The sequence below is a fragment of the Neoarius graeffei genome, chromosome 10 (genome assembly GCF_027579695.1).
Source record: "Neoarius graeffei isolate fNeoGra1 chromosome 10, fNeoGra1.pri, whole genome shotgun sequence".
Classification (NCBI taxonomy): domain Eukaryota; kingdom Metazoa; phylum Chordata; class Actinopteri; order Siluriformes; family Ariidae; genus Neoarius; species Neoarius graeffei.
The window spans coordinates 24,874,638-24,897,869 of NC_083578.1; the positions used below are offsets into that span (position 1 = coordinate 24,874,638).

The 23,232-nt window shown below is 42.1% G+C and overlaps 1 protein-coding gene across 2 annotated transcripts in view; it reads right to left on the minus strand.

Annotated features, from left to right (window-relative positions):
- The window catches only part of mib2 (MIB E3 ubiquitin protein ligase 2), a 212,687-nt gene that overhangs the window by 32,307 nt on the left and 157,148 nt on the right, over nucleotides 1–23,232 (minus strand). For both annotated transcript variants that reach the window (XM_060931604.1, XM_060931605.1), the window contains exon 13: nucleotides 19,197–19,351. In XM_060931604.1, the coding sequence (XP_060787587.1) occupies nucleotides 19,197–19,351 (155 nt within the window). The remainder of the gene's footprint in view (nucleotides 1–19,196; nucleotides 19,352–23,232) is intronic.

The window sequence follows — 23,232 nt, forward strand, 5'->3', positions numbered from 1 at the left end:
GTATTAACACTGCGTGCCAATCTGCTTCCGTTTAATAGCCATATATTATTTCTAAATCCGAACTTGCTTAGGTCTTGCTGTCCACTCCGCTTGGCCATGATGCTGCAATCCGCTGCTGTCACTGACGCCGAATGAAATCAAAAATAACGGAACCCCAACTGAATGTCACCTCCTCAAACGCTTCTCTCGCGGTAGCTTATTGTATGCTCAGTTTCAGCAAAGCTACGTGGAATGGCATTTCTAATTCCAATGTTAAATAGAAGTAATGTCCACATTTATTGATAAAATTGCTCAAGGGAAGGGAGGGGGGATGATTTTGACCATTTTTTATTCCAGGGGGGATGGCATCCCCCCCCAACTCAAGTACAGATTATTTCTATATGCAGCTCTTAATATACCCTGAGTGCCGCTCCATATTCGGCTGCCCTTTGACCGGCTGCAGTTCCACGGAGATGAGATTCTCACAGCCGATTTCTCTCTTCCTCTTTCCCACGTGCTTTATGAGAAATGTAGGGATCCTGCTTTTTTCCATTTCATCCTTGAAAATAAACAAACACCTTCCACGCGGAACAAAACAACTTGCGTATCCCCGGCATGTAACTGAAATGGTAGAACGTGCCGATCTGGTTTGGAGAGCAATTTTTTGGGGGGCATGCAAGCTATATATAAACAACAGCAACAACCAAGACAAGGGCTAAACATACTAGATGCTAGAACATTGGGTGAAAAGACAAGAGAAAAATATACAAGGTACAAAGGTGATAATTTTGTATTTGTGGGGAAAACACAGCTTCGTAGTAAAAATTCTCTCTCTCTCTGACAGATGTAGGGCGAATGACTGCTAGGACAGAAACGCTAACCTGCACTACAGCACCTATGACAGTTGCCAGAACAAATCTAACATTTGTTTTATGATTCTTCTGGCCCGAGAGTGTGTGTATTTTCTTTCTGCCCCTCCTCCGTCTTTCTCTCGGCCTCTGAGAACTCCGTATCGTTCTCCCCATACAAGGAAAAGGCTGTCATTGCAGGGTGTCCTGAACACAAGAGCCATGGATGGGATCACTGAAGGGGCTCTGTGTGTGCGCGCGTGCGCACGTGTGTGTGTACACATTCCTTAATCTACTGTATGTGAGAAAGTAATACATCACACACAGTACATTAAAACTATACATGTATGCGAGTTATAGTGCACATGAGGCGTTTCCATACTGTACCTCTAGGCTTTACATGTGAACTATGAGAGCATATATGAAGATGAAGAGATTACAGGAACAATCCAGCTATACTATACAGCAGGGGTGGGCAAACTTTTTGGCTCAGGGGCCACATTGACTTTTGAAATTTGCCAGGCGGGCCGGGCCAACACCAAATTCATACATATCGAACATAAACCGGAAAAGCTTTAGTGTTATTGTAAGGCCTTCACTGACAGAGACCCAAATGCAGATCAGATTGACATTTATTTTAGTTCTCAGTCAACAAAGGCAGAGCAGAAAAATGCTTGCAGTTCAATAGATTGGCACTGGATCCATCCAGAAAAGTAATACACACACACACACACACACACACGTGACAGTAAGAAAAGTAGCACACTTAATTCTTAAATTACATCTTTGAGCTGCCAGGATGAGTAGGATGCCAGTGTATTTGTATATTTGTATCATTTTATACATACAACTAAATTGCATCTCATTAAATTGAACTAAATTACGTATCATTTTGTACATTTCACTGAACTCGTAGATTTACACCTGAGTGTTTTTTTTTTTTTTAACCATCCACTTCCAGCCTGCCAGTACAACCAACCACCATTAGTAGGAGAGGTACCACACCATTCCAAAATGTTTGCAGTTCAACAGTTTGGGTACCACCCCATGCCAACATGTTTGCAGTTCAGTGGTTTGGCACTGGATCCATCCAGCCCACAAAATCAAACAAAACGGCTCAAGAAAGCAAAAAACTCCAAACTGGTTTTCAGGTTCAAAGTCACTCACTGAAATATTTCCAGTCCTCAAAAAATCAAAACACAGGTTCCAAACAGGTTTTCATATTCCAAAAGGCCACTCATAGATCAGAATAACCTCCACAGGCAAAAGTCCAGGAACAGATACAAGCAGAAGCAAGGTCAGCTGCTCATAATACACCTATAATAGCAGACAGGGACATAAATGAGTTAATACTCACATTCACTCCGCAACCGCTGAGCTGTATTCGTCCGTGCTTGCGCTGACTGGTTGTTAGCATAATTAGCATGCTTGGAGGAAAAGTGCCGTTTGATGTTGTATTCCTTTAAAACTGCAACGGTTTCTTTGCAAATAAGGCATACAGCCTTTGATCGGACTTCAGCAAAAAAATATTTAGTTGTCCATTCTTTATTGAACACCCTGCACTCACTGTCCACTTTTCTTTTTTTAGGACCACTCATTGTAAAGTTTTATCCTGTGTTCTCGAGATCATCAGTGGCACGGGCGCCAGAATGACTTCCATGGCACGCGCTGCACCACTCTGTAAATGTAATCTCGCGTGAATACGACTGATTGGAAAGACGGATCTCTAGAACACCTGTCTACGTGATAACACTGACGCTTATAGTTTATAGATCTGCTCAATCGCGTTTATATGATTGTCTTCCGCGGGCCGGATTAAAAACGCCAACGGGCCGGGTGTGGCCCGCGGGCCGTTGTTTGCCCACCTCTGCTATACAGGCTGTATAAACAGTACTGTACCTCTTTCATTCGGCTCGATTGTCAGATTTACAGTAATGCGCTTGTTCTACTATGTAATACCTTACCGTTTCTTTAGTAACAACCTCCACAGGGATTTGTAACATGGACGCGCCACATAAATGAACTTTTTTTTTTCCCCTTTTACCCAAAGTATAATGGCAGTCGTTTTTGCCATAAAATGCACCTTCGAATCATTTTTGTAGACCTCGAAATGTGAGAATTCACCATTTCAGAGAAGGGACTACTTTTTCAGAGGAAGAGATCAGTGCAGCTCAAAGTTGCACGTATTTCATTGACGAAACTCAACAACTGCCCTGAAATTTCTATTATCCACCACTTTCCTGCGAGAGACAATGGGGGTCACTATGACACCCGCCTCTCCCAAACGCCGGTCTTTGATTTCCGATTTCTGGAGGCTAAGGGAGCTAGCTACAACGACCACGTTTTAGTCGGAGGACACTCAGTACCTTTACATGCACATCCAAATCGAGCTGCTGTCGGTAATCGAGCTAAGGGTCCCAGCAGGGGTGCCAGAGAAATCCAATCCTACATGCACACAAGGCAATCGAGCAATTGTGTGAGGTACATTGTGCACCCGAGCCACAGGTGGCGCTACACGCCCCATCGTGTTGGTACGCTTCCGGTTGTCGTCATGAAGAAGAGCTATTCAAGAGTATAAACAAAGTTATCAGCAGTGTTGCCAGATACTGATGAGGTTTTCCAGCCCAAAACATGTTCAAATCTGCCAAAATGGACTTAAAACCGCCCAATTTGGCAACACTGGCAGTTCCGTGTTCACAAGTTCCGTGTTCAAGCTGTTAGGCTTGCTCTAACAGACTGTATGGCTACAAACTGTCCTGCGCAGACCACTGTTTTGTAAGACAACTTATGTTGCACAGTTGTATATTTTTCTAAAGTCCATTTTTTGCTTATAAAAATTTTTTTTTGTTGCTTACAATTTAACTTATGTCTTAATAAACACACAAAGTTGAATTGTTTTGTTTTTATTGACATTCTTCAGATGTTGGACATACATGCGCATATATATATATATATATATATATATATATATATATATATATATATACACACACACACACACACACACACAAATACAATGACTTATGTACACAATTCACAGCTATGCAACAGCTGTACAGATGTATTTGGTGATACAGTAAGTGAGCTAAATTTTAACAGTGCAAACAATGCCACAAAAAGAAAAGATTCATGCCGTTGTCATGCCAACCGAGGCTGTTGTGTTTCCCACTTGTGGTCTCGTCACTTCTGGAAGGGGCAGTGCTGAAGTAAGTAGCTCGAATACGTAGCTCAATAAGGTATACATGCACTAAGTAGCTCGGCAGAAATTGCATAATCTAGGTCGCGTAGCTCGATTCCGAGAAATCAAGTTCGGTTCAATTTCAGCCGAATTAAGGTGTATACATGGCATTTTGAACTTCGATTTCAGTTGAGCAACGGCAGAAATTCGATTCTCTCTGTGCATGTAAACGCACTGAATGTCTTTAAATTATGGTCTTTTTCTGGTTCAACGTGTGCTGCCATCAGGTGCACAAACAACTCCTGAAAGCTTAAAAGGTTTTATGAACGGAATCTGTTTGAACACAAAAAAACAAAAACCCTGGACTCACAAGTAGACCCCGAAGCCGCCGCCAGGTGCCGCTAAAACCGCCATTTAGAATTTGAGCCGCCGCCAGCCAATAATTTTGTAAGCCAATTTGAGCCGCTATCTAATAAAATTTGGCTGAGCCACTAAGAATTGTGTACATCAAATAATGGGTTTATCCACATCATGAGCTACAAGAAAAGTGACACAAACATGATCAACTGTACACACTAGTAGTAACACAATAGAGACGTATAGGCATACACTGTAGAGATTTAGAACTGATATCACAGCACAGAGAGCCACCACAAGCTTGCCGTTGTGACTACCTGTCTGGCTTCCCGCCCCTCACACCGTTACCACGATACACTGGGGAACCCGGGAACCCACCCAGAGCATCAATCGACTCCGATATCGACGAGATGGCTGCATTCTTTGCCACTGCTGAGGGAAAGTGTAAAGGTATTTTTTTTTGTTTGTTTGTTTCACATACTTCGAGATTGATAAAAAAAAAAAAAAGTACTCCACCACTCTACTTTCATCATAGTAAGATAGCTGCCAGTCCTTCACTGGTCATTGCTAGTGAGAGTAGATAGCTAGATGCCTTCCTCGAACAATCCAGATTAGCTTATTATTAGCATTGAACTACAATCTTGCTAGATTTATATTTACAATGAAGTAAGAGACCAGGGGACCTGTGGTAATTTGCTATTTATTCCCCCCATTTGTTTGATCCGTTCGCCCGGATATATGCCACACAGTGACGTCCAGTATCAGCCATTTGTAGCCATAAACATTTTGGTGGCTGCAAGCAGCCATTAAGGTTTTGGCTGAGTCAGCTAGCCAGCCAATAATTTCATCAGCCAGCCATTATCCTGAAAACAAACGGCTTCGGGGTCTACTCACAAGACGTGTCGTTCAGCACCATATGCTACTCATCTCTACATGCGATTCCTGTCGTTCCACTAACCACTGTATTTCGGATCTGAATCAACAACATTAATTCTATGTAATTGTTGTTTAGATATTGTACATTATTCAAAACATTACGCGACAGAGTCATTTCGCTGATGTTTTTATTCAAAGCGACGAACAATAAGTGCAGGTAGCCAAGAGAATCCAAGAGCGACCAGTGCTGAAGTACAAGTGTAAACAAATAACCTACAAACACCATCCAATATCGGGAATGATCAGGGTAGTTAAGAAATTGAAGAAGCTTGGACAAACGCAGACAAGGAATTAGATACAGTGCTGAGCGTAAATGAGTGCACCCCCTTTGAAAAGTAACATTTTAAACAATATCTCAATGAACACAAAATTTCCAAAATGTTGAAGAGACAAAGTTTAATATAACATCTGTTTAACTTATAACGTGAAAGTAAGGTTAATAATATAACTTAGATTACACATTTTTCAGTTTTACTCAAATTAGGGTGGTGCAAAAATGAGTACACCCCACAACAAAAACTACTACATCTAGTACTTTGTATGGCCTCCATGATTTTTAATGACAGCACCAAGTCTTCTAGGCATGGAATGAACAAGTTGGTGACATTTTGCAACATCTATCTTTTTCCATTCTTCAACAATGACCTCTTTTAGTGACTGGATGCTGGATGGAGAGCGATGCTCAACTTGTCTCTTCAGAATTCCCTAAAGAAAATAATTCCTTTACACCACAAAGCTGAAGGCTACAAGAAGATCAGCAAAGCTTTACTTATCAGTCAGAATACTGTAGCAAAAGTGGTACAAAAATTTAAGGAAGATGGAACTGCAACCATCTCACAGAGACGTCCAGGTCGTCCACGGAAGTTAACACCTCGACAGGAGCGTCTTCTGATGAGAAGGGTTGAAGAAAATCGGCATGCAAGTTCACTGCAGTTATCTAAAGAAGTAGAAAGCTAAACTGGGGTGACTATTTCCCGTGACACAATACGGCGTACACTGCAGAGGAATGGCATGCACGGATGCCGTCCACGAAAGAAGCCTCTCCTAAAGCCCAGGCACAAAAAAGCCCGCCTAGAGTTTGCCAGGGCCCATGCTGACAAAGATGAAGACTACTGGGACGCTATACTCTGGAGTGATGAGACCAAGATAAATGTTTTTGGAACTGATAGCTTCAAAACTGTATGGCGTCGCAAAGGTGAGGAATACAAAGAAAAATGCCTGGTGCCTACAGTGAAACATGGTGGTGGCAGTGTCCTTATGTGGGGCTGCATGAGTGCTGCTGGTGTCGGGGAGCTGCATTTCATTGATGGCATCATGAATTCACAGACGTATTGCTCTATACTGAAAGAGAAGATGCTACCATCACTCCGTGCCCTTGGTCGTCGTGCACTTTTCCAACATGACTAAACACACATCTAAGGCCACTGTTGGATTTCTGAAGAAGAACAGGGTGAAAGTGATTCAGTGGCCAAGTATGTCTCCTGATCTGAACCCAATCGAACACCTATGGGGAATTCTGAAGAGACAAGTTGAGCATCGCTCTCCATCCAGCATCCAGTCACTAAAAGAGGTCATTGTTGAAGAATGGAAAAAGATTGATGTCGCAAAATGTCGCCAACTTGTTCATTCCATGCGTAGAAGACTTGCCGCTGTCATTAAAAATCATGGAGGCCATACAAAGTACTAGATGTAGTAGCTTTTGTTGTGGGGTGTACTCATTTTTGCACCACCCTAATTTGAGTAAAACTGAAAAATGTGCAATCCAAGTTTATATTATTAACCTTACTTTCACGTTATAAGTTAAACAGATGTTATATTAAACTTCGTCTTGTCAACATTTTGGAAATTGTGTTCGAGATATTGTTTAAAATGTTATTTTTCAAAGGGGGTGCACTCATTTACGCTCAGCACTGTATATATGTTTGTTTCCAAAGTTCAGCAGCATCTGCATTAAAATGGTTAGCCTATGCTTCTCTGACCTCGCTTTTGCTTCTTGAGCCTATACATATCAAGCCTATGTGGTATTTGGCAGACACTTGTCCAAAGCGACTTACAATATATAAAAACACTATTAAACATTATGAGTAAACCAATACAATAATCCAAATCGCTCTAGTCTAACAGAGCCTACCTTCCAGATGATGGCTGCTGTGTGACTACAGGAGTTCCCTTTTTTTTTTTTTTTTGCTCTGGCTAGGCCCAACCTCAGCCTTTAAGCAAATAAACTCGCCCTCTTTTTTACACATTTTCACCAATTTTATGACTGTGTAGATAATTGTACGCCTCCGTGCTTTTGTAGTTCCTTCGTTCTTCGCCACCAACGCCCTCACTAAGAATAAAATAATTGGCAACATAGCTGGCGTCAGGCCACAACTTCATGCCGTTCATCCATTCCATGAGGGTAGACGGATGGGGAACTTTGCAGACTTGTGGTACTCGAATCCAGGACTCGTGCCCTAATTTTAAGGACTCGTGACTTGACTTGGACTTGAGTACTGATGATTCGGACTCGTAAATTGGAGACGAGGACTCGGATTTTTTTCTTTTTTTTTGTAACATGCCTTAATAATTTGGCATAGGATATTTATATCTACATTAAGTTTTGTACTAATTTCATGCAAGTGTCACACACCTGCGCGCCTTTTTGGCGTGTGCATCAGATAGACTCTCGGGCGTGCGCCAGACAGCGTGCGCGCCAAGCGGACTCTCACGCACGCAGTAAACAGCTTGCACCTGCACAGGATTAAGGCACAATCAGCACGCCTATATAAAAACTGTGAAAACACACTTGCTTTACGAAGTATTGAGTTGCGGACTCATTACTGAGCCTTATTTCCTTGTTCGGTTTCCTGATCCTCATCTTTGATTCTGCCGAGTCTACGATAGTCTGTTTGTGCCTCGCTCGACCTGTTGCCTGTTTCACCCTTTTATGATTTTGCCTGCCGTTCTGGATCGTTTATGTCTTCACTTGTATTAATAAACACACCTTCTGCACTTACATCCGTCTCCCAACCATCTCTGACAGAATACTTGGCACTCCCAGACAAAGAGAAGCACATTCACCTGTTCATACGCCATGTTCAGGAACAAACTAATGTTCATGGCACTAAAACAGCGGTTGGAGTCTTGTTCTTGACTCGAAATTTTCTTCATGACTTGGACTTGAACACTGGGGACTCAAGACTGGACTCAGACTCAAGGTTTAGTGACTCGACTACAACACTGACACTTTGATCGTATTACCCCCAGAGCACGTCAGAAAATCAGACCCCTGTAACCACCTAGCAGTTAGTGTTAGCTACAAACGTCAACACAGTGGAGTAGAAGAAAGAGGCCAGCTTCCCCTATAATGCAGCAATGAATCATGGGAAAGGTCAGAGTTCAGGAAAGTTGTGGATACAGTATGTGCCTCTTTTCTTGGAAACCTTGTGTATGGTAACTGCATATGCATTGGAGATGATGTCGATATACAGGTTAAAGATGCTGTGAGTGAGCAAGAGTAGTGCTAAGAGTGCTAAAAAAAAAAGTAAAAAGACAAACATTGCAGATGTGATGAAATAATCAAGGTCAAATATCTCAGTCTGTGAACATGTGTGGGATTGAACAAGAGTAGTTGAACGGTGGCAGGACAAGTCCCAAACGACAACCTGCGCTCCACTTAGTGCCCTACTGCCGACTCCTCACAGTAAAACTCCAACAGTGACACACTTGTACTACTCGACAAAACAAGTGGCTAATTGGGACTTTTCAGAACAAGGGCTAAAATAAGACGAAAAGACAGACACCTCCAGAGGCTTTTGTGCTTTTCACCTCACAGCTCTGGGTTTTTATTACAACTCATCTAGAACATTTTCCCATCAGGGAACTTTGGGAAGGGGAGGACAAAAGAAGAATGTAACCTTGAACACTTTCAGGGTTACTTATGTGATGGTACACAGAAACCACAACAAAGGAATTAATCTCAGTATGTGACCCAACCGTGGTCTGATACACAAGCCAAGTGTGAGAGAATGTGGTAACACATAGTGGCGCCAAAGCAGCAGCAGCAGCAACAACCAAACAGGAAACCAGAAAAGTGTATTACTGTAGCTCAGTGCAAAACACACAGAAACAACAATGAAACAAGCAAAAAAAAAAAAAAAAAAATACAAAAGCACACTACAATGAAACCAAAAACACCACAGCAAAACCATAAAAACACAACAGCAAAGCCAAAAACACAATGAAAATTAAAGCCGCTAGCGGCCTTGACGGGCCCTCGCACGTGGTTCCGCAACCCAGGACATCCCGCCACCCAACAAAACAGTCACGTCATATATTCATCAAATGTTCAAAGGTGATGTGCATGTTGCAAATGCTATGACTGCTTGACGGATGAGATAGTCAGACAAAGACTGTAAGTGTGTGTGTTTTTCTGTGGTGTGAAAATGTACATTTATATATGTACAAAACTATACATGTGTCTTCTCCTTATCTATCTCTCACGCTGTAATCTTAAGTCATTTTAGCTTTCCTGTGTCTGCAGTGTGTGTGTACATGCAGAGTTTTCATATGTCTGCAACAAAATGCACAATGATGGCAGGTCACTAATATATAGATTCAGGCACTGCCTAAAAGTGGAGCTCCCATCTGTTTCTGGGTTGTAGAATTTTCTTATGTCCTAGCCAGTCTCTTTGGTTTTATTTCTTTACTGGTTAGCACTGGCCACTAGGCGGTGTGTATGACTGGTAATTACTAACACTGGCCACTAGGCGGTGTGTATGACTGGTAATTACTAACACTGGCCACTAGGCAGTGTGTATGACTGGTAATTACTAACACTGGCCACTAGGCAGTGTGTTTGACTGGTAATTACTAACACTGACCACTAGGCGGTGTGTTTGACTGGTAATTACTAACACTGACCACTAGGCGGTGTGTTTGACTGGTAATTACTAACACTGACCACTAGGCGGTGTGTTTGACTGGTAATTACTAACACTGACCACTAGGCGGTGTGTATGACTGGTGGTACATGTACAAACCACAAAAAAATCGACTCGATGGGTTTACCATTTTTTCTTAGGTATGGTGCTCCGCTGGAGCTCCACTATTGTGTGTGTGTGTGTGTGTGTCAGAGGGAGAGAGAAAGTGTGTGTGAGAGTGTGCTCATAGATGTTGCGTGTGCATGTGAGTGCATACTTGTGAGAGAGTGTATGTGTGTATGCATAAATATGCATATGACTGAGTGTATGAGTGTGCACAGAATTGTATATATCATCAGACTCATGATATCCAATATTTTGTAAAGTTTCAGATCAATCCATCAATGAATTGAACATTTTTTCCCATTTCCTGCTTGGCCAGATGGTGGCGCTGTGCTAGGCATCTGAATTACACATGTGAATATCATCACAATCATAATACACAATATTTTGTAAAGTGTCAGATCAATCAGTTAAGGCATTGCCAATTTCTGGCACATTTCCTGCTTGGCCAGGTGGCAGCGCTATAACAGGCAGGCCCATTGGGCATCAGGTTATCATAATATCTATTGAAGTAAGAAGTGTCCGACCATACAGTCAATGCATTGTGGCTTTCTGACACGTTTCCTGTTTATGTGGCAAGATATTAAAATCATAAGGCCATTTCAACATATCAAAAATCCCTTCGCAATTTAATATCGGTGACATCTTGGCATCACGTATAACAAATTTCACATGAATCTCATGAACCGTCTAGGAGGAGCATGTTAAAATTTATCATGTGTCAAAACACGCATTCAAAACCCTATTCTTTCCTTGGCCAGTTGGTGGCGCTATACCAGACAGGCCCATAACTGCTAAAGAGTATCAGAATCAGAATCATATTACAAGATATCAAGTTCAACATTCAGCAATATCTTAGCATATGTTATAATATTTCAACATATTACAACATATCAAAAATCCCTTAGCAATTCAACTTCAGCAATATCCTGGCATCATGTTTGCCAAGTTTGACATGAATCTGATGAACCGTGTAGGAGTACGACGTTTGGGGCCAAAAGTCTGTGGCTGAGTAGCGAGGACAATGACTGATGTGTATATATCAAATTTCATGAGTTTTGGTGCATGGGAAATGCCTCAAATAAGGCCAAACACAGCAGAATAACAATAAGAATGCTAATTAATGGGGGCATTGTGGCTCAGGTGGATAAGGCGCCATACCATAAATCCAGGGACCCGGGTTCGATTCCAACCCGAGGTGATTTCCCAATCCCTCCCCATCTCTCTCTACACTGTCCTATCCAATAAAGGTGAAAAAAGCCCCAAAAAATCTTGAAAAAAGAATGATTAAAGCCGCTAGCGGCCTTGATGGGCCCTCGCACGTGTGGTTCCGCAACCCAGGACATCCGGCCACCCAACAAGTCACGTCATGTATTCATCAAATGTTCGTCAGACAGGCCCATAATGGCTAAAGAGTATCAGAATCAGAGTCATATTACAAGATATCGAGTTCAACATTCAGTAATATCTTGGCATATTATATCAACATATTACAATATATCAAAAATCATTGTGCATTTTGTCTGCAACAAAATGCACAATAATAGAAGGTCACTATTATATTGTGTGTGTGTGTGTGTGTGTGTGTGTGTGTACTCTCGATTATTTGGCCCGCACCAGGCAGTAAAATTGTTACATTGTAGCATACAGACTGCGTGTGGTCCACGTTCACACATGCAAACGAACCAATGCATCAGAATCATATTACAAGATATCAAGTTCAACATTCAGCAATATCTGGGCATATTATATGTTATAATATTTCAATATATTACAACATATCAAAAATCCCTTAGCAATTCAACTTCAGCAATATCTTGGCATCATGTTTGCAAAATTTGACATGAATTTGATGAACCGTGTAGGAGTACGACTTTAAAAATGACCGTGTGTAATTTCACTCCAAATGGCCTTATGGCATCATCATTCCAAAGTTCTACCCATTCATTTCAATGGGAAATGGAAAAAGGGGCGCTATGAAGTCCCTGGGCCATGCCCGGGGCCAAAAGTCTGTGGGTGAGTAGCGAGGACAATGACTGATGTGTGTATCAAATTTCATGAGTTTTCGTGCATGGGAAATGCCTCAAATAAGGCCAAACACGACAGAATAATAATAATTCTTCGAAAAACAATAGGGTCTTCGCACCTAATGGTGCTCGGGCCCTAATAATAATAATCCCTCGAAAAACAATAGGGTCTTCGCACCAAACAGTGCTCAGGCCCTAATTACACAAAATAATTAAATAACAGTTGATATATTAAGCCCTGTGATGACCTGGCGACTTGTCCAGGGTGTACCCCGCCTTTCGCCCGTAGTCAGCTGGGATAGGCTCCAGCTTGCCTGCGACCCTGTAGAAGGATAAAGCGGCTAGAGATAATGAGATGAGATGAGTTGATATATTAAAAAAAAACAAAAAGCACACGCAATGAAATCAAAAACGCAACAGAAAAAAAAAAAAATACACCACAGCAATGCCAAAAACACAAAACCAGACAAACAACGAATCCGACAGCACAAATAAAAAAAAAAAACAAATGCACAACAGCAAAACCATAAAAAAACAAGAACTAAACCAAAAACATGACAATGAAATGAAATACACAACAGCAAAGCCAAAAACACAAAAATGAAAATATTATTACACAACAGTTTAAAAAAAAAAAAAAAACGAAACCAAAAACACCAACAAAACCAAACAAGAGTGCTCAGAGAGCACAATATTCCCCGCTGGCAATTAGGCCATAACGCTGGTAAAATGCGACTGAATTGAACGAAATTGCAATATGCGTATTACCGACATATAACCAAGAATCCTGTCAAGTTTGGTGATGTTCCTCCAAAAACTGTGAGAGGAGTTGATTTCAGAAAGTGAGTACCCTTCCCGGGACTGATGGACATCACCACGACATAATCCCCCTTCGGGCCTTTCGGCCAGCGGGGGATAAAAATTGTGAGGAAAGTTGATTTCAGAAAGCAAGCACACCTTGATGAAATTGTCAAAGTACAAGTTTGTTAATAATCAAGGGCACAACTCTGGTAAAATTTGCCCAAATTAAATGAAATTTCAATCTGCGTATAACTGTCATATAACGAAGCCTTTTGCCAAGTTTGGTCAAATTCCTCCACAAATTGTGAGAGGAGTTGATTTCAGAACAACATACACCCTCATGAAATTGTCAAAGTACAAGTTATTTAATCAAGGGCCAAAACTCTGGTCAAATTTTCACAAACAAGATTAAATCACAATATGCGTATTACTGTCATAACACAAGGCTTTTTGCCAAGCTTCGAGAAATTCGTCCAAAAATCGTGAGAGGAGTTGCGGTCAGAAGGCAAGCGCACCTTCATGAAATTGTGAAAGTACAGGTTGTTAATCAAGGGCTGATAAAATGCGACCGAGTTGAATGAAATTACAATGTGCATATTACCGACATAACACCTCAAGTTTCATGAAATTCAGAAGGTGAGCACCCTTCCAGGGATGGACGGACAGACATTGCCACGACCATCACAACAACGAAAACAAAAGCATAATGGCAAAAAAATAAAATAAATCAAACCAAAACAACAATGAATCCAAAAGCACAGTAAAGAATCCAAAACACACAATCGCGAACCCAGAAACACTACAACCAGTGTGTTTTCGCTTTGTGAAACGTGCTTTGTATTTATGTATCACTGTAAAATGTTTCCCTGATGACTTGATAAAAACAAGCACACACAAGTATGTGTACACAGTGGTGGGTGGGGACAGCCGATAAGATTGTGAGAGCTGTGCACTGTATACAACAGACACTGCGTGGGCTGGGAGTCTGAGGCCGAAACTAAACTAGTGCAGAAAAGCCAGGAGTCAGCGAACAGACCGTCCCATTCCCAAACTCCAGGAAGAACTTCAGGGTGCCAATTATATAAGCGGATGAGACGGTCTATTAGAAAATGACAGTCATTGTGTGGGACTGTCTTGATGCACTGAATCACAGTGCTAGTGAAGTACGAGAGCCTTACACACACACACACACACACACACACACACACACACACACACACTATATAATCAATAAAATAACAGGACAATTACCAGAACAAAAACAAAATGAGGCAGTGGAACACAAAATGGAGCTAGTATAGTGTTAGAAACACTAATATGCACTTGCCCTAAGAAATACTAGCCTTATGAGTTTATGGTCCTAAATATATCCTGCAGTATTAGATCAACATCAGGTTCAGCTGTGTGCAGGTTCTAAATTGGCCTCGCAAAAGGCATTAGGCGAAAAACTGCACAAGCTCATCACATCCTTATAATAATAATAAGTTCAATTTATATAGCGCCTTTCACAAACCCAAGGACACTTTACACAGGAGTTGCCAAAAGAAAAAAAAAAGCCACACTAGGAAGAGTAGTGTGAGGTAAAGAGAAGAGTTTTCAAGTTAGCTTTGAAGGACGAGAGAGTGGAACAGTCACGAAGTGATTGTGGTAACGAGTTCCAAAGTTTAGGAGCAGCAACACCGAATGATCTGCCACCCATAGACGCCAGTTTAAAATGTGGGACAGTCAGAAGATCTGAGGGAGCGGGAGGGACAGTGCAAACGAATTAGGTCACACCACGGGCGATTGCTCTAAGACAACGAGGGAGGCTCAGCCTCCTCTAAAAATGACGAACATCGTGTAGGATGAATTGTGCTAGGCTTATGTTATAGCCGACCTTATAACATTGCTATTTCAGATCCAGAATCATAGAAATATATGTGCTCAACCCAACTACAGTGCGAAATCATTCCGTTATAACTTTCCCCAGTTCGCCTAATGTGTGCGTGAGTTTTTCCCCCTCGTGACAGCGCGATGCAGCCCAGCCTCAGTGGATTGGGAGCTATGTGCTTGTCAATCTCAAAATGCAAGACGATTATTGGACAAATACTGCGAAAATGCCCGCCCACGGAGTCTCACGGATTCCCAGCCTCAATGGACTTCAACGGCATTTGGGAGCTATGCGCTTTTCAATCTCAAAATGCAAGACGATTATTGGACAAATACTGCGAAAACGTCCGCCCACGGATTCCCAGCCTCACATGGGAGGGACATGGCAGTTTCCGCGAGGAGACTGGTGATTGGTGAAAGCGGCCGGATATTTTCTTTGATTGACAGCTCGTTTCAACTATAGACAGGCAGCGGTACAGTGTTGCCAGATTGGGCGGTTTTAAGTGCATTTTGGTGGGTTTGGACATATTTTGGGCTGGATAACGTCAGCAGTATCTGGCAACATCAGTTCAGTCCCATGCGGATTCGCAAGTGCTGTGGTGTATTGTAAGAGATCGGCTTACATTTCGATTTCATTCATTACATACGGTTTCTACCAGCTTTTTTAGTTTGTATATATTTTCATTGTAAATGAAGTGTAAATATAGTGTTGTCAAGTTTGCTGTCTTAGTTCCAGAGATTTCGTTTATTTGAGTGACTGAACTTGAACTTGAGGGGGCTAGTCAGCTAGCAAGAAAGCTGCGCACGGAGGCCAAGCATTGCTGATTTAATTTTGGCGAAGCCATTTGCCAGTCTTCCTTTCGAGGTAAAAATTTAAATTAAAGAACAGGGTAGACCAACGCCTCAAATTGACTTGGTGAAAAAGGTCGGGAATAATACTCATTCCTTTCAGCTCTCCTGGTATGAGAAAGTGAATTGGCTCACAGCAAGTGACCCACATCAACAACAGTAAATAGGCTACTTTAGTAATATGTCATGGATGGACCAAAAATATAGAATCTATTTAAAATGTTTATGCTGAGTATATTATATTGGAATATATGTTTTTCTGGATATGAATTAAACACAGCTACAATTTGGAAAACATTTTTAAACAAAAACACAGCCGAGGTCAATTTTTAAACAACATGCCACAATTTTAAAATATAAAATGTTAAAATATACCCCTCCCCCCAACACCACCATCATGTATATTGGACAGTAGGCTAATGGGCCAAAAGAGAACCTGTTATTTCACAGTTTGTGACCCTGCCAACAATCAGCCAGATCAGAGGCAAGAGTATGGGCAAAACTGATGTGTTTTTTCTTTTAAAATCTGGAAATATCGTAACCGACCAGCCTCCCCTGTTTGAAAGACTACCAGCCGCCACTGGGTCACAGAGATAGGAAGGGGCGAAACCATGAAGAGCTTTATAGGTTAAAAGCAAGATTTTGTATTTAATCCGAGAAATAACTGGCAGCCAATGCAGTTGCTGAAGAACAGGAGTGATGTGAGCAGTGCGCTTGGTGAGTGTGAGGACTCGAGCTGCTGAGTTTTGGATGTACTGCAGGCGGTTGAGCAATGTGGCAGGGAGACCATAAAAGAGAGAACTGCAGTAGTCAAGATGAGAAAAAATAAACGCATTGACCAACATTTTGGCATCAGTTTCCAAGAGAAGAGGTCGGAGACGTGCAATATTGTGGAGGTGAAAGAATGCATTCTTAGTAATGAGTTTAACGGGGTTCAGGATTTTTATAATTTGGGAAGGACTTATAGACACGCCATCAACATCAATAGTGAAACTGGAGAAGTTCAGAACCTGTCTTTTGGTACCTACTAATAGAACTTCCGTTTTGCTAGCATTAAGTTTAAGAAAGTCCTTATGCAACCATTGCTTAAGGTCAGTGATGCAAGTCCTTAGCAGCTGAACAGAGGCTGTGGAAGGGGTGATAGTGATGTAGATTTGAATGTCATCAGCATAACAATGAAAGTTAAAGCCATGGTTATGAATAATCTGGCCTATAATACCATTTCCAAACAATGCATACAACACAGTGAGTTTTATTGACTGTGTAGCTTATAAACAGGTTTTTAATCTGTGTTTTGCCTTGCACACACCGAAGCTGATGAGTATCTGCCAAACAAATGCAATATGAACAGTCTGTGTTCTCAAATCTCCATGAATTGGTTCGAAAGCAGCAGGATTTGTATGGTGGATGTTCTACCGTACGATCCGAATAATAAACGGACATGTAAATCAGTGATACGCCGACGCTTAAAGCTAGACTGCCTTTCCGATTTTTCAAGTGTAGGTCATAAAAAGAATTTTCCCTGACCGAAAGCTACTGAATTCGAATCGCAGACTTAGTTTTATTAGGTTTTGTTGTTTAAATAGAACAATTAATGAATTTAAAGCTACGTGGCCCTAAATTCTCTATTTTTTCCTGCTTCACCATACAAGATACTACGTCATGCATCACGTGGTGGGCTTTCCCCGTTCACGCAAGGCATTGTGGGATACAAATTTGAAACAGGAGAGGAAAATGGAGGACGCGAGTATGTGAAAGATAGACTGCAGTAACGGAAAGCGAGAAGAAAAGACGTTGTGTTATATACGAAGGAAAGGAAATGCAGGACCAAACTAATAAATATCGGCGGTCAGAGAGCACCTCGGTGTGATCAGCTGTTCGTTTAGCGACAGAACTGGCAGTGCACGGTCAAAGGTAAACCTGCACAGCACACGGACTTCCTCTGTCTGCTTGACTGCGCGAAGAGAGCGATTTCATGCACATTATTTGCTTGGGAATCCCCTCAAATTAAATAACTACCCAGCCACAGAACGGCCTGATATTTTATGAGATATTACAGAAATAAAACATATGACCAAATTTCAGAAGGAACTTAAATTTCACTGATTTTATGAAATTAAAAGGTCATATAGCTTTAAGAAAATTCGAGAGAGTTTACTTATACTCCTTAATTATGGAAGGAGTCTACATTAGAGGTCTGCGCGGGTCGGATTTTTCAGTCCCGCTCCCGCCCGCATTGTGCAGTCATGCTCCCGCCCGCAAAGAATAATGATTTTCAGTCCCGCTCCCGCCCGCCATATTTTGCCCCGCTCCCGCCCGCAAATCCCGCATGATGCAGACATTCGCGTTATTTCTCAGGAAAGTTCTTGTCTTGACACAGCGTGATGGTGGCCCGCCCCCTACTTTGAGTGGATTTGAGCATAAATATCTACAGTTCACGTTTATTATTTACCTTGTTTCTGAATTCAGCATGTAGTGTCTCTAATAATAATAATAATAATAGTAATTAGTGCTGTCAAGCAATTAAAATATTTAATCGCGAATCGCACATTTTTATCACGAGAAACCATCGTAATTCTCCGATCAGCATAAAAAAGTGAATGGGCTTGCTTTGTACCAATGGTGGTTTTTTTTTTTATTGCAAAGCAGAGCTAGCAAGAGGAGTGAACTTCACTCTTCTTCCACTTCACTCAGTGAAGTGATTTACTGCTTGAGTTAGTCTACAGCTCTAATCAGAGAGACAGGTTACACAGTGACAGTAGGCTTGACATGCTTGATTATAATATAAAGTACACTATTATATTAACTTTAAGTTGTTCGTTGATAAATATTGCATTGAATCTAATCTAGACTCTACATTTTTAATGCCTTTTGGTTTCTTGATAATAAAACGAGCACTGTGATGATTTTTTTTTTTTTTTACACAAGAGACAAAAAAGAAAGTCGTTCCTTGACTAGCCTGTTTATAGCCGCTATAATATAAACTACCTTTGTTTACATATTTTCCACAGCATCTAAAATAAAAAGGCATGATGTGAAGTTCTTTAATTCATAAGAAAATTGTCCGTTTGACAAATAAATCACTTCAGGACGTACTGATTAATTTCGGGGTGGGTGATAACAGCAACTCATGTTCTGAGCCAGTACACCACCCTGTTGTTATTTTCTTTTTAACAGCACGCCTGGTCATGCTTTATTCCTTAAAAGTTACAAAAGTCAAAAGCTTATCCACATGACAGCAAATCAAAGATGGAGTCTGTGTCGGAAATAAAGTCTTACTGCCCGACATGTAAGCTAGCGTTAGCGTCAGAGTTTGAGGACTCACAGTTTGTTGCCCTTCAGGGCGGCGTGGTGCAGGAGGTTGAAGCCACGGTTGTTCTGCTGCGTAAAGTCAATATTGCGCACCACGGTCAGGATCTCAATAATGCTCCTGAAGTCCTTAGCGATGGCATCGTGCAGAGGTGTGTCCCCATATGAGTCCTGGAAATCAAAAAGAGAAAAGCCTTCATGCACTGAATTTACTAAATGAATCACACAAGAGGTGGAGTCAAATCAAATAACCAAATCAACTAGGAGTAACAATAACAACAATTACCACCCGCTCCGAGAAAATCCAAAATGGAAAAAAGTTACAAGCAACCTGAAATCAGGGTTGGAACATTGAAATGACAATATCTCATTTCATTATCTCTAGCCGCTTTATCCTGTTCTACAGGGTCGCAGGCAAGCTAGAGCCTATCCCAGCTGACTACAGGCGAAAGGCGGGGTACACCCTGGACAAGTCGCCAGGTCATCACAGGGCTGACAGAAATGATAGTCATTTAATATTAAGATCACTTCAGAGGGAGGTAAACTAGACAGCTGAAGATTGCAAGAAGACCAGGAGATTCTTTTGGACTAGTTTAAGATGAGCCTGTGCCCACTGTAGACTCATTCCTGTTCTTGACTTAAGCTAAGGTCAAACATAGCCGGTGGATCCGTGAGAACTGTGGCTGGGGCCTAACTTGGCCATTCCAGCAGATTTTGGGGGGTGATCTGTCGCAGAAATTTGGGCGGAATAAATCTGCAAATGAAGCCATGGTAGCTGTGACGGTAGACGCTGGTAAAACCAACAACGGCAGCGACGTATAGCCTTACGGCAACGTGTATGGTTTTCGTGGCTGCAGTATGATGTAGCCACGGCAAGACAAAATAAGCCACACCCCCTTGGCAAACTTTTCACTGTCTGCACAATGTTGTTCCGTGAACATTTTGAGTTCGATGGTTGTGACGGAATGCTACAATAACCCCTGGTAGCCCACGTAAGCCTCAAGGATGCCTTCACAGATGCTTGACCCACGGCAATTTTCAAGATGGCGAAACTTTCCAGGGATGGAAGTCACGCCCTCCCGCTGGTCAAGGTAGCTCCCCGGCTCTCGCATATTCCAACAGAAGGGCTCGTTACGCGAACCAGTTGACCCCTGGAAGGCTCAAAATCGTGTACCGGTGTCTACCATGAAGCGATTCTGGCTACATGAGACCTTACCTTTACAGAAGCAGAATCCGATATGGTCTTCTGCTTTTGTAGCCCATCCAGCTAAAGGTTTGCTGGGTTGTGCGTTCGGTAATGCTTTTCTGTGCACCATGTTTGTAAAGAGTACTTGAGTTAACATAGCCTTCTTGTCAGCTTGAACCAATCCAACCATCCTCCTCTGACCTTTCTCTCATCAACAAGCCATTTCTGAAATATCAACCTATCATGCCAAAGTCACCGAGATCGAAAGTGGCTTGTCAGCGTATGCCACCCAGCTAGTGTGTAATTAATACATTTGCTCCAAATATATATGAATAGCTTTGGCATTCAAATGTTGATGGGCAACATCTTCCATTAATGGTCAGCTATTTGTGCCTGATTGCTCAGTTTACAGACCAACCATTGAGGCCAATTGACTCCGTTTGAAGGACAGTACCTGGAAAAATAAAGTGCCATTGCTTTAAAGAGCTCTTCTCCCATGAGACGCTGCCAGAGGACTGCTGTGTTCCTGAGTTTTGGCAGAATCAGCTTTTTAAAGCTGCTAGCTACAGGAAATTAGATCTATCGGCCTATCGAGCAACGTATGCTTATCTCGCTACTTTATCAGAGTGAGCCGATGAACTACGTGTGTTCACTTTGAAACTCTTACTAGCAGTTATATTTTGCCTTGGGATGCTTGCTGCATTTTTGTTTATCTGCCAATATTGTCATCTGTATCGCGTCTTCCATTTCGCAATCAACTTATTCTGAAAGTCACCTTTGTTAATTTTTTTTGTTGATTCCATGTGTCAACATCTGGATATGATCACACCTGTTGTATCTTGTTTGTGGTGGTCGTATTGTTGGCCAGAGTGTTTTTATGCTGGTTTTTTTGGTTATTGTTTTTTGCTTCTACATGTTATCGAATGTTCAAACGCCAGAGACTCTCCGAAATGTGTCCCGGCTGCAGGCAGATGATGTGGTTTAATCAGGAGGTATGCAGCTGCTCACCCTCCTGACCGGGTTTACACACTGTTGTTGGTACATTTGAAGAGTGGATGTGATTCAGAGGCTCCGGATAAAAATCCTACTCCTATTCATTACGCTCAGAGGTGGACAGTAACGAAGTACGTTTACTTGAGTACACTTTTTGAGTATCTGTACTTAAGGGGTTTTTTTTTTGGAAACTTGAGACTTTAATTTCACTACATTTAAAAGACAAATATTGTACTTTTCACTCCACTACATTTCTATCAAGGTCCTCGTTACGATGAAGCAGCTTTGAAAGTGGATGCGTTTTTCTTTTCTTTTCTAAAACGTGATTGGTTTTTTCACAGGTGACCCTGAGACAGCCGATCAGTAATCACTCGGGTCATGTCGTGTCCATAGACTGGATAAAATCAAGCTCAGTGATTTCCCAGCAGCTTTATTTGAACACGATCAGTTGATGGCAGAATGGAAGGAGGCGGTTCTTCTGGGGAATGCACGCACCCATGGCCATACCTAGAACCCATGTTTCAGTTTTCTGAAAGGATTAAAGAGTCGTTTCGTTTTAAATGTTTGCCGAAAACAAACCACATCACGGCCTACAAAAATTTGCTGTCCAACCTGTAGAAGCATACTGAGGTATTGTAAGATTGTGTGTGTTCTCGTGCATAGCTGTCCTGAGCTTTATGACCCTTTCACACCCTGGTAAACGTGCATAATCGCGAGAACATACTCTTTTGTTTTCTCTGTACCTTCTAGTTTCGCTGAAACCACATTCCTGGTTCCTCCTGTTCTAGGGGGTGTATGGTCTGCTCTTTCATGTATAATAAAAACGACTCCTTATCTGGCGAGTTGACCTTGTGCCCCCGAGCCCCTTACTTATCTTGTCACGCAAGCTTCTGATGTATATAAACCCTGCTCTTTCTGTGTATCGTTGAGCAGTGCCTGAATAAACCAGATTGATTTAACTCGTGTGGTTTGTTTTAACCCTGCTCCAGAGCGCTCTTACGTCAACGCATCTGAACTGAGACAGACACAGGTTCTAACAATTTGGTGACCCCGACGTGATACTCTCAATCAGGTAAGACATGTTTGATTGACTACCTGGTTGGCAGTAGTTTCGTAGTGTCCTACGGAGGACAGTTTTCCCTGGTTCGAGTCCAGGAAGAGCGCGCTATACAAATTTGTACTATATTTGTTGTCTGTTCCTCTTCAGATCCGTTTGTTGTCATTGTACGATGGGAAGCTCGTTCCCTAAGCCTGCGCCAGGGGAAACCCCGGCCGAATGGATGACTAGGTGCGGTTTCGCTTATTATGTTTCTCCTTGGCTCGATAATTTGGCAGGTTGGACCGAGGCCAACCCTCAAATTCCTTCATATCCTCGCCGAGGTACTTTCGATCCTGGTTATCTTGCATCGGCCCATCGCATGATTTATGAGGGATTAGGGGACCCCGGATGGGATCGCCCGTATATGCGGGAAGGATATGCCAAATGGTATGATATGAAGAAGATTTGGGATAATTTTAAACAGGCTTATACTCCCCGTTCAGTCCTGAAATCCATCCCGAAGCCTCGGGCTGCACCCGTCACCAAGGAAACGGAGGAGGCGGCGCTAGGAAAATCCAAATCTCATTCTGCTCCTCCAGCCTCGTTAGACAGTAAACCTCCGCCTTATAGTAAGGCTGGAAAAATTACTGGTAAATCGTCGTCATCTGTAAAAACGATTCCTAAAATTTATCCGTCCTTGGCTGCTGTGTCCGCATATCCCCCTCCCGTGGTTGACAGAGGGCAGCGTCCCGGAGGGATAAAGGGTGCGCCTGCATCAGCCAAGAACGGCAAAGACGAAGAAAGTAGTGACGATACCGATGATGACACTGATGA